Consider the following 15517-nt stretch of genomic DNA (forward strand, 5'->3'; position numbering starts at 1 on the left):
AGCGCCTCACCCTCCTCAAGTACCGAGGTTGCTGAACCCAATTTTGATCTGACCCACCGGTCAGACAACTGGTGCCATTCCCGCCGCCTACAACAATCCTTTCTGTTATTTCTATTTTGTTAGTCTGCTTTACTGCTTCCAAGTCACATCCTGTGAATCAATGGTGTCAGGCTGGCAAAGAACCACCCACTCCAAGCACACTGTTACATTTCGCATTTACCATTTTCAGAGGCCGCATGGATCCAATGTAGGCCACTTCTGTGTTCCAGAAGGACAAGTCAGGGTATTCCCCGGGCTCCAGGATAAACGGGACACCCAGAAATCCCGGTTCTTCATAAATCAGCCATCTAAGTAGCACCGAGGAAAGACAGAAACAGACAATGCGTTATCTATTTCAGTACACAGAGCCCCCTGACGAGCAAAGACAAGGACCAAAGCAGATGTGGGTGCATCTGCATGACGTACGGTGATGCTCAGAGCAACGTTAGACTCAAGGAATAAACCGTTCTACACGCCTCTTCTTAAGACTATTTGCTTGTCTCCTTGGCTGGTTTTGTCCATTTAATTTATATTATGAACTGATTTAAAGTGTAACCATCTCTATTACTTCCAAGTGTTAAAAGTACATGTGATCCCTAAGCAACGTGGTCAGACCATGTTGCTCAAGGGTCAGCTGCAGTTCTCTTGTTGCTTGGCATGTATTTACAGAGGGAGACCCTGACTAGGAAACCTCAAGCTGTGTTTTAAAAGGCAACATCTCATTTGTAACCAAATAACAGGATGTTCCACTTACTGGTCAGTCACAGTGTCAAAGACTAATAACTGCTAACATCCACCTAGAGCTCATAAGGAACCACCCAGAACTTCATCTAATCCTCAACAACGCTATGAGGAAGGAGCCCTACTGTCCCCATCTTAGGGACGAGGTGAAGTACACTGCCCGGGGCCACACAGCTGCAAATACCAAGCGCAAGGCTGATCCCCACTGATCCAGACCCAGGCTCCTAATCATTTTCTTATGGCAGTTTTTTCATTCCAGGGCGTGGGTGTAACTGACTCTCCACTATGACTCAGGATCCCCACTAGGAGCATGACAATGCACAGTGCTGGCCTGAGGGGGGGGGCGGGGGGCGGGAAGGGGGGTGCCGGGGGAGCTTTCTGAGTTCTTGGATTTTTATGGCTTTTCAAAACCACACCCTTTTGTTAGGCTTGTCAGCTGTCACTTCTCCTTCATCAGGGAACCAGCCGCCTCACCCTCCCCTAATGGGCTAGAAACCAGGAAACCAGAAACTCATGCCTGGTAGGACTGCCCCTAAAGACGGTGCAAAGTCTTACCAACTTCCTGGAGGGTTCTGGGAAGGTGAGGCAGCTGGAGAAGTGAGCTCTATGTAAGACAGGTGTTATATGCCCTCTTCATAAACAAATATGGAATTCTTGGTGATCACTTCTCTCCAGCTCTTTGTCAGCCTTGCCAGCGTCCCAGCGGGGACACTCCACCATGTTCCCAGAAAACCACACCAAAAAGGGGGTGGCTGCCCGTGAAGCCTCTTACCAGCACATGCATCTGATTCTCCCTTTGCTTTTCTCGTGTTCCCAATTTTGGCCCAAGGGCACATTTTTTTTTGGTGAGTTATTGTTTAAAATTCCCCTGGATAAATCAGTAACTTTTTAACTCACTAACTGTACAAGGATTTACAATCAAAATCCTACTAAAGACTAGTCAAAACACACACACACACACACACACACACACACACACACACACATACACACAGAGGCTGTGTGTGGTGTGTATGTGGGGATTAAAACGAATCTAGTGTTAGAAGCCAGGATAACAGTTACAGCAAGAGCAAAGGGCAATGAGCCGTAGGCATGTGGGGGTGCTTCTGAGACACTGGTTATATTCTATTTCCTGATCTGGTTATACTTTGAAAATTCACTCAGCGTATACACTGGTGATTTGTCATGCACCTTTTGGTACAAATGCTATATATACATCAATTAAAAATTTAAGGAAAAAAAGAGGTTTATCTTTTAAACACCACTGCCATGCCACAAGAAAACAGAAGCTAAAAGACTGAGGTCCTTTAACCCTCCTTAATGTTTGACGCATGACAGTGAAGGGTGCATTACATGTTTTCAGAACTCAGTGCTCTCACGGGCACACACTCATTTCATGCCCTAAGTAAATAATGGCAGTTCACCATAAATTGTGCTGTTAGGCTAACCAGCCAAGGGCCTCCGAGTCTGACTCCTCCCAAGTGAATGGGCTAAGTTGTTCATAAACACAATGAATGGCTCAAACAAGTAACTCTGAGACTTTGAAATGATGCTGACTTCATTAAGTCTTTCCTTTCATAGTCTGAGTTCTGAGGGGATTTATTCATCTGATACCAACCATTTCACTTTCCTGGAAACATGCGACTTAGTCACCTGACATTTATAGAAGCAAGTCATCTGGGGTGAAGGGGGATTTGCTAAAACTCTGAACACAAACTGACACCCTGGAAAGGCTGCTGCTCTGAGCGACTTCCCGGTGAGCGAGTCCTAGGGCCTGGGGAGCTCAGGCAGACATTTCTGGATGCTGATGGACTTTAGAATCTGAAATCTCATTTACAGAGTGTGATTCATTTCTCCTTAATTCTATTCTAACAAGATAGTGATTCATTTTTCGTAAATTCTAGGCCAACAAGTTACATTATTCACCAGGCGGTCAGGAGAGGGGGAAACTGTCTTCAGGCAGTTATTTCAGTCTCTTTTATTGTCCCATGTACTTATTAGGTAGCTTTTGCCTGAATTAGGAGTAAACAGCACAACTCTAAAGTATGGGCTTCTTTAAAAACAAACAAACAACAACTAACAAATATACGTACACAAATACTGTTGAAGTAATAACAATGCCCGTCTATTCCGTTATTTTTAAATAACCTTGTGTCATTACTCTTTTTGGAAATACCCTTCACGTCGCATGAAAAAAAAAACTGTCTTATCTTGTTCACTTGCACTTAAATCAAAAACAGTATTTCCAGCTGGATCCCAAGTCTTATTCTCCACACATGGCTACACACGAGTGTTGCCTATGTACAGAAACCAACTGGTATTCAAAAGATTACATGTGAATGTGCCAACTTTCAGGTTATTCAAGAGTTTGAGCTATGACTCTCAAAGGGGAAAATGTGCCTTTACAATGGAGAGGTGAGGGAGGCACTATTTTTACCAAGCAATTCAGCTTGGTGTGGTTAATGGCAAGCTAGTTAGCACGTGCCACCTTTGCGCACAACACAAGTATGTGGCGATACTTTTCCTATGCCGTTCAACCTGCATGTGATCATACCTCTAGACCAGCCGTGGTTTGAAATGAATAAAACTAAAAAAAAAAAAAAGACCGTACCCTTTTATGTAATGATGTTTACTTTGAATTTATATTAGTTCACACAAACACTCCATCCATTCTTTTGTTCCGGCCCAGTTTAAGAACCCATTGTGGCCCTCGAGTCAAAAAGTTTGCTCACCCCTGCTCTAGACCTAACCCCTGATATACAGAAAATTCAGGCAACAGAAGAACAAGTTAATTGGTATCATGAGGAAATAGAGATGAATCTAGGCAGTGATGGCAAACCTATGACACGCGTGTCAGAGGTGACAAGCAAACTCATTTTTTTGGTTGATTTTTCTTTGTTAAATGGCATTTAAATATATAAATAAATATTAAAAAGATAAGTCTTGGTTTTACTATGGTTGCAAATATCAAAAAATTTCTATATGTGACACAGCACCAGAGTTAAGTTAGGGTTTTTCAAAATGCTGACACGCCGAGCTCAAAAGGTTTGCCATCACTGATCTAGAGTGTGGTATAGTCTCTAAGAAAGCTGACCTAAATACTTCAAAAGTCAGTGGCATGGAAGTCCTGGCCAGCGTTGCTAAGTGGTTAGAGCACCAGCCCTCGCAACGAAGGGTCATGGGTTTGATTCCCGGTCAAGGGCACATACCTGGGTTGTAGGCTCAATCCCCGGCCTGATAGGTCATGAAGCATGTAGGAGGCAACCAATCAATGTGTCTCTCTCTCTCCCTCCCCACCTTCCTCCCTTCCACTCTCTCTAAATATCAATGGAAAAAATATCCTTGGGTGAGGATTAACAAAACAAAACAAAACAAAAGCCAGTGCCATGGGAAACAAAGATGGGGGTACTTAAGAGATTGAAAGGGACTTAAAAGAGACTGACAACCAAGTATATTTATATGAACTTTGATTGGATCTTGACTACTTTTAAAAAATCCATAAAAGACATTTCTGAGACAATTGGGAAAATTTGGTTATGGGCTATAGATTAGACATTATCATGGATGTATTGCTAATTTTTTTAGATGTGATCCTGATAGTTAGGCAGGACAATGTCCTTGTAAAGAGATGCAGGGTGAAGTACAGTGAATATTATATAGTAATAAGAAAAAAATAAAATACAGATATACTCACTGACATGGGTAATCTTAGAAACAATGTAGAGAGAAAGGAACAAGCCACAGGGAACTTTGATAATATCTTTATGAAGCGCAAAAGCAAGCACAACTAAAATATTGTAGGGACAGAGACTATAGGGCTACCCTATAAAACAAGGGTATAAGAAAAAAAATTCCAGAGAGCTTATGTGTGTGGAGAGGGGCCAGGAGGATGGGGCAGGGGGGGCTGTGCAGGGTGCTGCACAGTTTCAGTAATGGTGAGGGAGGGCCTACGCTGGGTGGTGGGCACACAAAGGTTTGTTTTATTACTAGACTTCATAATTCACATACATACATGCTTCTGTATTATCAATTATTTCATAATAAAACTGACCAAAAATATTTGGCTATTAAAAATGTCCCTTGATTTCAGAACCTCTGCATTCTCGTAACGCTGAGTAAATGACCGAGCCTGTCTTCCTTGGCTAAATAATGGTGTTAGAACAGATGGTCTTTATGCTTCCTCTGAAGTCTACCCTCACCTCTGGGATGATGGCTACTGGCATTAGTGAGCTATTAAAATGAAGGTTTAAAAACAGATTACACGCAACAGAATATGAAAGGAAAAATGTATCTAGAGATCACTCATTTTCCCAAATAAAACTATGACAAGTAATACCCTGTTTTGTATATGTGTATCCAGAATAAACAGGCCTGGAATAAATCTCCTACAGACATTTTTAAAAGTTCCTTACACAGCAAAGATCTTTCTTATACCAGTTCAGGGGACTGGAGCACCAACAGAAGCAAAATGAGCTCAGCTACCTATTACCCGCGAATTCTCCAAGCCCCTCAGGACTGGCCTTGCAGATCTGTAAAAGTGCTAATGACCTGGCCCCACTGCTGACCTATCAAGTTCAATGTGCCCAAACTTTGAACTGACATCCAAGACAGCCTTCTGTTCTCCTGGAGGCAACAGAAATGAACAGCCAGAGAAAAGCTGTCCGTGCCACGCCAGCCCGTCAGACCCTGAAAGCTGTGACAGGCTCTAACTACCACCCACGAGACAAGTCAACTGATTCTAAAGCGCAGCTCATTAGGCTTCCCCATAGCCCAAGCCTGAGTCAGCAAACCTTCTGACATGGGATTAAAATATGATGGCAGATGCCTATTTCATTCCTCTCTGAGGAAAGTGATATTCTCGACATTCTTACTTTAGGTCTCACTGATGTGAAAAAATTAAAGGCGCCAGGAGATGAAGACTTTTTATCTTTTTTTTTTTTCCTTTTGTTTAGATCCCTCCTTCTCTTCCCAATCACTAAATATAGAAGTGGCTAAGGCTCAGATGGCTTTTCTGTTCTTTACACTCCCTCCCTCTGAGGTCTCCTCAGCGCATGGTGTGCATGCCTTCACGCCTGAGGACTCTGAATTCACATCTCCAGCCTCCCTCCAGGACTCCAGCCTCAGAAACCCGGCCTCCTGCCTGGCCTCCACCCTCAAAGAACAGCTGGCACGTCCAACCTCACACCTCCAACACTGAACTCGGGCACTGTCCCTCCTAGCCTCTCCTCCAAGTCTTCTCCAATCTTTATTGATATTTGATTGCTGGGCTATTATTGATGTATAGAACAAACAATAACACTTGGGTTAGTTCAGGGGAGGCTCTTTCAAACTTTAACAAAAGGAACAAATTTAATGAACTAAAAAGGTGACCCCCTTGAATAAATGATGTGACTTATGCTTCTGTTTCAAGGTTATGACAAATGCTGGGGTCCCAAACCCTGGATGTTTCTCAGCCCCTCACACCTCACAGACAATCTGTCAGCAGATGTTGTCAGTTCCACCTTCAAAATGTATCCAGAATCTGTTCATTTCTCACCAGCACTGCTGCGCCATCCAAGCCACCAAAACCTCTTGCCCACATAACTGCAACTGCCTCCTAACTTGTTTCTTTGCTTCCGCCCTCGCCTCATTACAGTTTATTTTCTATACAGCAGTTAGTGACCTTTCTAAAACACAGGTGAGACCAAACTCCATCCGTGATTACCCACATCCCTTCAAGTCATCTAAAATCCATCCCAACGCCTAAAAGGCCTGACATGACATGACGCCTCTCCCCCTGGGCGTCCTGGCTCACTTTAGTCGCCACATGTGCCTCCTGGCTGTTCCCTGAGCTTGCCCAGCAGGGCTTTGCAAAGGCTGTGCTTCCTGCCCAGGCCACGCCCCCTGCCCCTCCTCCCTCAGCCCCAGGGCTGACTCCCTGGCTTCCTCCAGGTGTCTGCTTGGCTAGTTAGACCTTTCCTGACCACTTTAAAGTAGCATTACCACTGTCCCTCTCTGTAACTTACGTTCCTGTAGTATTTACCATCTGACACATTACACATGCATTGTCTTATGCAGACCCCATTAATAAAAATTTGTGCACATTCTCTGAATACATGAGTATTTATAAATTACATATTACCACTGAACATATCATGAATTTATTAGAAAACATACACAAAAATGAAATCTTAAACGGAGATTTTAAATAAAATATAAAGAAACTTTAGTATTTGGGGCTGGGCTTTTTTCTGTGTCTCAATGGCTGCGTTTCATGTGTCCTAGGCTGTGCACTCCACTTGACAGACCCCATCCTTCAGTCTTGCAGCCTGCACTTTCTATCCTCGTTTCTCCCCCATTTGAGATATTCTCATTTCCTTCAACATACTCTTGCAGTTTCCTGTGATTTGTGAAATCAACATCCTAGGGGCTTTGGACAGCATTGTGTGAAACGTGAAAGGAAGTGCCACGTGCGTTGGCCTCTATCCCGGCTGAAACATCAGGGGCACAGGCTTTGAACGACCAGGAAGGTAAAATCTCCTACTCAGCTTTGAATGAATCAGGTTCCTCTGCGATAAGGAAATCCCCACATTGAAAATGCATTTCCCCCTTACTTTTCCCCTAAGAAATCATTGTAAGAGCTGTACAACAACATCAGAATTTATGTGCCTTATTAAACAACAACAACCCTTTTAGTCAATAACTAATCACTTAGCAACACAACAAATTAGAGACAGAATATTTTAAGTCTTCTTTCCAGTACGACACTCACCAAAAAAGCTTCATTGAAATTGTACTTAAAATAAAACACTTACGTGCCCCAATGCACTTTCATGGAACAGGTTTTCTGCATTACACCAAAGCCCTGCATCTCTTCAGTGTCATCAAAGTAGGAATTGACGACTCCCAGCCCTTCTCGTTCAGTAAATAAGTCAATGTGACTAACTCTGTAATCCTGAAAAATAAAAAATACATGTACATACATAATAATTACACCATGAATGAAACTGTACAGTAAGCCCATCTTCCCCAAAGAATTAAAATAAGCTTTAAATATACACATACCTTTCACAGAGCACCTGCCATTTTATCCCTTTCCTGTTTTCACCCATGACTTAATAATAGGTGGTCTTTTGGGACAGACACATTGCTTTGATCATATATTCGAGTTTTAAATTCAAGCAAAGAGCATCAGAAATATATTTAACTAGAGTTTTGGACATATTTATTTCTCTCATCCTCACTGGAAAACTGCTGGCTTTCCTTGGTGACAGCAGTTTTAGTTTAGTTTAATTTGTTTTTGTTTTGTTAATCCTCACCAGAGGATATGTTTGCCATTAATTTTAAAAAGAGTGGAAGGGAGGGAGAGAAACAGAGAGGGAGAAACATCGATATGAGAGAGGCACATCGATCAGTTGCCTCCCACATGCCCCCGTCAAGGCCAGGGATTGAGTGTGCAACCGAGGTATGTGCCCTTGACCGGAATTGAACTCGCCACCCTTCAGTCCGAAGGCCAAAGTTCTAGCCACTGACCCAAACCAGCTAGGGCAGGAGTTTTCGTTTCCTTGCTCTGATGTGACCACCCAACTCCAGAGAATCAGGTCTATAGAGTGGTTGTGCCAGGAGTCTTCCTCCACTGCTGTTCTGTGCCCTTCCATCCCCCATTGGAAACGCTCCTTGACTGACCAAACTCCTATGATGCCCGTCTCGTTTGAGTACTGCAAAGGCACAGTTATGGTGATTCATAAATCCCTGCACTTTGATCACTGTTCCATGCCCTGCATGTCCACAGCCCATCAAACACTCTTCAAAAGGCCTCTCCTGGCTGAGTGCCTAAGTGCTAACCAAATCTCTCTTAATATTTGATTGCTTAGCTAGGTGAACCGATGTACAGAAGAAACAATAACACTTGGGTTAGTTCAGGGGAGGCTCTTTCAAACATTAACAGAAGAAACAATGACTAAAAAGATGATTCCCTTGAATATTTGCTGTGACTTATGTTTGTGTTTCAAAAAACCATAAACAAACTGTAATAATAATAATAATAATTCATGATATATCAGGAGCCGTAAAAGTTTTCCTACCCTTTAACATGACACCCTTCGTAAAAATTTACCTCGGGGAAATAAAGCAGAAATGTATAAATTACTATGTGTACAAAAATGTTCATGCAGCGTTATTTAAAATAGTAAAAAACTAGAAACAACCTGAAGCTCCACAGAGTGTAGAAAGAAAAAATAAATGATGGTACATCACTTCCATGGAAACCCCAAAGGATGTGGACATGAGAAGCATTAACTTCATCAAGTCTGCTGTTATCAGGCGATTTCCCTTCCCCCACCTTCTTGAATGCGCCTGAATCTCCACCCCACCAGATTCTGATACCTCCCTCAGCTGCAAATCAGTGAGAGATGTTACCAATGGGAGTGTGATCTTCAGAAAAATTGTATGGAAAGAGAAAACGGACTGGGAACTAAAGTGTTAAGTGAAAAAAAGGAAAAGAGCATTGTGCCTGTATTATGATAGCAACCACAGTAGAATATCAAGAAAAATTCATGTTGGTGGGATTTGGATGATTATTTTAAAACACTACTGTATTACCAATATTCTTTCAGCAATAAATAAAAACTGCAAATAAATTATTCCACTATGCTATTTTTAAAAGGGGCTCCTCATGTCTTTCTTAAGCTTTATCACATTATGCACTTATATAAAAAGTCTTACTCATTCTTAGTCGTTCTCATTTTAGAACATTCATTTTCTCCCTATTGCACCCCAACACCCATCTCTATTACAAACACAGTTTTAATTTTCCATTTGGAAAGTACCATTAATTACATTTTTAAAAGATAAAAAGGGTAAAGAATCATCAAATCTCAACAGCCACAAGAAAGATGCTGCTATAAAAAGGAACCAAGGAAATTTTACCCAATCCATAATGTAGCCTCAAAGACTTATTTTTTTAAAACCCCAGAGCCGAACTATCAACTGAATTATTTATTTTTCCCAAATAGGACTTCTCTAAGCCACTCAAAGTAATCAGAACTCACTCAGTAAGCACAAAAAAAAAAAAAAAAAAAAAAAAAAAAAAAAAAAAAAAAAAACCACACAAAAACCCCCACAAAACTAAATAAAAGAAAAATCTGTTCATTCATAACTTATCAAAATCAGGTTATTATATAAAATACACTTGGAAAAGGGATGGGGAGGCCAGGCGTAAAAAATTAACCTTCAAGGTTTATTGTGAAAAAGGTGACTAACCAATGTTTCTTTTCTAATTCATTTTTTAAAATCATTATTTTGACATTATTTTATTTCTTCTTTCCATTTTACAAAATTTCTTGGGGTGAAACTGGTTAACAAAATTATACAGGTTTCAGGTGCACAATTCTACAACATATCATCTGTAAGTCTCCGTGCATCACCATTTTTCCACCCTTTACCCTCCTTCACCCCTCCCCAGTCCCCCATCCCCAACAGCTGTCATTCTGCTCTCTATCTATGACTCTGTCTCTATTATGCTTGTTAGCTCATTTTGTTCATTAGATTCTACATGTGAGAGAAATCATATGATACTTGCCTTTTACTTTATGCTAAGTGAAATAACCCAGTCTTTTCTAATTCATTTAAAGTGTACAAATACTTATAAAAAGTATATCCATAAGCACCAATCAAATATTTTTCCCAACCACTTATTCCATAAAATGAACTTTTCTCTCAAAGTAAGACTCATCCCTGGCATTCAATAAGTATTTGCTGAATGAACAGATGGATTCTGGTTTTCCCATAACCTACCTGGACCACATGTCTGATTGAACCAATCACCACAGGTTTAGGAGACTCTTCCTCCTCTTTTCTTTCCAAAATATCATCTATACCCCAGAGACCAGCAAGTTCCAATTCTCCTTCTTCTAAGGGGATGGAGTGCCCTTCAAAATTTGGTTTCTCGTACAAAATCCAACTACAAATAAAACACAGCAAAACTATTAGCCGGGCCTGGTGGGAGAGGTTTAGGTTACTCAAATATTCTGGGTAAAAGCCACCATATATAAAACACATTATGGCCAGTTCTCTATCAGTGATTGCAATTGGCCCGTTCATGTGTGGAATGGACCCTCAGGCTGCTGATTGTGAGGATCAGCCCCACAGTGTACGAGCTGCTGTGCAGGTGCTGACCACACGAAGCGGAATTCGCCTCAGCAGGGTTTAGTGCCTGCCGAGATCTTCCTTCCGATATGCTGCTTATGAGGTTTATCGGATCCTGCGCTGGTGTCTGAAGCTGGCCACTGGATGGGTCTCTGGTGCAGGCCAATGTCAGGCCCTGTCTGTGCCTGGCCCTCGGCAGCCTGTGTGGAGCAGACTCCGGTGGCTTCTTTTGTAAATCCCTGGTTAAAGACTCCTCTTCAGCCAGCCTTCAGTTGTTATTTAGGATGATTCTCCTTTAATTTAGCTGCAGTTCCAGTGTGGTCATGGGAGGAGGTGAGTGTAGCTTCCACCTATTCTGCCACCACCTTGAAATCCCTTCTCACTGTGAAAATGTATTAGCCTTCTCTAACCCAAAAATTCACTAAAATTTAGCTTCTGATAATTCAAGAATTATATCAGGACCTTAGAGAACATTCCACTATCAATATTAATGTCCTAGAGATACTAATGTTCTATAGAATTGCCAGTTAGTGGAGACTTAAAAAATGGATATATTGATATAAAGAACTACAGATGTTAATAAAAAGCATTTTAAAAAAATATCCTTCACAACAATATCCAAACACTGAAGAAATACTTCACTTCAGTACAGGTGTGGTTTACAATTGTTCGTATGAAAAAAATAATAAAGTAATAATACAAACATAAATTGTATTTTACTCACAATTGTAAACCTACTTTTGCCCACCTGTATTATGCTTTCAAGAAGAGGGAAGCCAACAAAAATTGCAAAAAAACCAGAACTCTTTTATTAAAAATAAAATTGTTATACAAAAATGTTAATGTTATTTTCAGTCTTCAAATTTAAAAACAAAAGCTAATTATATTTTCTAATGAATATGTTGAATGTATAGAAAAATATAGTAAAATATCTAAAACTTTTTAGGAAAGATGCTGCATATTTAATCAAATGGAAACCAAAAGAAAAGCTTACTAATTTTTTAAACCACAAATGTCAAGAGCCCTATCTCTTTATTTCAAACAAGTTTACAGATAGGCACCAAAGATAAGTATTCATGCCTCATAAGTAAATTTTTTAAATGCGTTTCTTAATTCAACTTCCTTTGTATGTTCTAGAAGCAATTAAACTGGTAAAAGAATTTTTTCACCAGCTTCTTTACCACCTGTTATCAAAAAGTTGGAAAATAACTTCTAACTTCATCCTTCACTGAACTATTGTATAAAATGTTAGCAAAATGTCTTTCCTTATGGAATTTAAAAAACTCTACCAACATAACTAGTATAACTCTTATCAACCTCACTGAAAGTTCATAAGCCAAATAAATGTATATCATGGACTCCGATGTCCATTAGTCCAAACCAATGTTATGCACACGGGGATACATGGGAAAGAAACTTAAATGCTACACTTTCCTGATTTTTCTAACAAAAATACATTTCATTCCTGTAATCAGAAACATGATTAAAAACCATATTTCTTTGTTATGAATTCCATTTAATATTCACTGGGACTAGTACTGTCTGCCCTTTACATTGCTAACGGCATAATTTTAAGTAAGGACTGAGGGCCGAAAAGGTAATGAAAAATGTAAAATGTAAGCCCTGTAGCCAGGAAGTCAAAGAGCCAGTCTTACCAGCCTCTAACAACTTTCACAAGCACCACCGGCGAGAGGCTCCACGAGCTACAGTCCTCGGTGTCACTGAAGACTTCAATGCACGCCTCGGAGACCTCCGGCTCACTGTAGATCACCACCTACAAGAGAGTGGGAGTGGTTGCACTTCTTACTGTACGTTATCAGACAAAAATAAAAGCTAGACTAGAAACAGAAAATAAGCTTACCTTTCCAGGTCGGGGATTGATTTTATTTTGGACACTTCCTCTAAGCGTCTGTAATCAGATGAACAAAAACACAACAAATTATTAAACTTTGCGTACCAGTCCTCATTTCTCCTCCCATGATCCTTTGAGTATGATCATATTCACTTCACAATCTGCCAATCTTGAAACAAGTCTCCATTGATCTAAGTTATAGTAAAAGTCTCTTTGAGTCTATACTATTAAGAGCTTCCCATGCCCAAGTGAAGTCGCCGTTTCGATTTCTCTTCACTTACTAGTAAATGCCTAGGCTATTTTCACCAATCTAGAAAATTTAGGCCTCAAGAGTCAGACCTATGTTTTATATGAATTTGCAGAATAAGAACTCAGCAGATTACAATTCAAAATATCTTGGTATAATCTCAGATAAAGAAAGAGAAAGTATAATGTATTAATCACTTATCTAGAATGAGCTGAATCAATTTTATGTGTTCATATACACCTTATCTGAATCTATATAGTTTTTTCATAGTAATATCTACCATCACATAACAACTACTAGTCTAAATAGAAACATGTTGATGAAGCCCTGTCCGTTGTGGTGCAGTCGATTGGAGTGTCGTCCTGTACACCAAAAGGTGGCGGGTGCCATTCCCAGGCAGGGTACATACTCAGGTTGCAGGTTTGATCCCAGGTAGGGGCGTGTATGGGAGGCAACTAATCAATGTTTCTCATATCGATGTTTCTCTCTCTCTCTCCCCACTTCTCTCTCTGAAATCAATAAAAAAACAACAACACAATAACATGCTTATGGATTATTTCACAATGTACCTTGTACATAGTATTTAATTACTCCCTTTTTGATAGATAAAATACAAAGACCAGTAAAACCAGAAATGCATAACACAATAAAAATAATAATTATACGTGTAAAAAAAGGATAAAACATGGACTACTTTCAATGCTGACCAGGATACCTACTCTAAGGACTGCCTTTGATCTGATCACTCTTTCATCATCCCAGAGTAGAACATGCCCAAGAGACCAGATGAAGGTCTCAGGAAAGCATTTTTAGAAATCAAAATGGCATTGACTTATTTATATATACACATTAGAAATAGATAAGCTGAAGAAAAAGCCTAAAAATTAAGACAAAATTCAGGTAACACATATAAGATAGAATAGTTATATATAATCAATAAAGCCCCAAAGCTAAAGAAAAACAAAGGGGGGTCTACAGCACTTTGTTTCTCCTTTTTATCCCATTTTGGCTGTTTTTCAAGAGATTCCTCAGGGAAACTGTGTATTCTGTTGTCAGACTCACCAGACTGTTGTCAAATAAGAGAAGTGACCCAAGAACGATGAAAAAGAGAGAATAAGGCTGTCATGAACAGGAAGTAGACCAGTGGAAATTTTGTGATTCAGAGAAATACTTAAACATTTTATAATTTCTCTGAGTTATAAATTAAGTGTTCATATGCAGTAGTGGTTCCCAAAGAGTGATCCAGGGATTCCTGGAGGGCTCGCAAGGTACTTTCAGGGAGTCCACAAGATCAAAACTATTTTCATAGGAAGAAGAGGCAATTTACTTTTTTCACTCTCTTCACCTCATAGGATACAATGGCACTTCCCTGAGTGTCCATGACATCATTGCCATGATGGCTAATGAAATGTACATCTGTGTGTTCTTGTGCCTTTTTACTTTCGTCAGTGTTAACGTCTAACATAATAAATTCTGAGAAGTAAAACCCATGTGAACAAACTCTCTTTGGAGTCCTCAATAATTTTTAAATATAAAAGCATCCTAAGACCCAAAGTTTGAAAACTTTTGAAAAGAGGGATCTGTACCTTGCCGGAAACCCAACTATATATATAAATTTTAAAAACATCTTTTTATTGATTTTGAAGAAGAAGGGAGAGGGGAGAGAGATAGAAACATCAATGATGAGAGAGAATCATTGATTGGCTGCCTCCTGCACCCCCCGCACAGGGGATCGATCCCACAACCTGGGCATGTGACCTGACCAGGAATCAAACCGTGACCTCCTGGTTCATAGGTTGAGGCTCAAACACTGAGCCACACTGGCAGGGCCCAACTACATTTTTTTAAAGAGCTTCCAGAATTACATTCTAAGATAGGCTTGCAGTAAAAGCCAATACAACAAACTGAAACATGTGGCAGTGCCTCGGACATGAGGCAGGGTGCCAGGTATTTTCTGCTTGGATAAACTGTTTCAGATGATGGTCTACACTTGACAGATGGCCTGGCTCATAGGGTGGGCAACAGGAATATAGAGGTGCATTCATGTTTCTGGGCTAACAGAGCTGACCTCTAAACCTTGTATTCTGTTTTCCTCTTTCATTGTCTTCCCTCAACTTGAGTATCAAGCTTGGTAACAGAAAGGCACAAATTCACATCAAAAATTGGACTAAGAAAACATCAGCAGTCAGACATAAGAAGATGGAGAAATCATAATTGTTGCTCAAAATCATATTTTGCTGCCCTCTCTACAATATTCAAGGAAAGAGTCAATGTAGCCCCAAATTTTTTACTCCTCAAAGCCTTTGTGGGGAAAAAACACTCCCCTGATGAAAAGTAATTCCAAATAAAGAGAAAATACTTTCTCAAATGCATAGCAGACATCTTTATTGCTACTTATGGGAAGAAAGAGTGAACCTCACAGCACAAGAGAAGGGATTAGGAATAAGGGTAGCTGCTTCACAAATCTTCAAAATTCTAACTATAGTCCTGAGCATTTTTAGGCAAAACTAGGT

The 15517-nt window shown here is 40.2% G+C and overlaps 1 protein-coding gene across 2 annotated transcripts in view; it reads right to left on the bottom strand.

Annotated features, from left to right (window-relative positions):
- Positions 1-15517, bottom strand: part of CRYBG1 (crystallin beta-gamma domain containing 1) — a 181178-nt gene that overhangs the window by 24735 nt on the left and 140926 nt on the right. For both annotated transcript variants that reach the window (XM_070417992.1, XM_070417993.1), the window contains 5 exons: positions 12767-12814; positions 12561-12679; positions 10555-10720; positions 7575-7714; positions 221-347 (listed from right to left, as the gene is read on the bottom strand). In XM_070417992.1, coding sequence (XP_070274093.1) covers positions 221-347; positions 7575-7714; positions 10555-10720; positions 12561-12679; positions 12767-12814 — 600 coding nt within the window. The remainder of the gene's footprint in view (positions 1-220; positions 348-7574; positions 7715-10554; positions 10721-12560; positions 12680-12766; positions 12815-15517) is intronic.

Source organism: Myotis yumanensis, unplaced genomic scaffold (assembly GCF_028538775.1).
Source record: "Myotis yumanensis isolate MYYU_CA2020_CCGP unplaced genomic scaffold, mMyoYum1.0.hap1 SCAF_6, whole genome shotgun sequence".
NCBI classification, from domain to species: Eukaryota; Metazoa; Chordata; class Mammalia; order Chiroptera; family Vespertilionidae; genus Myotis; species Myotis yumanensis.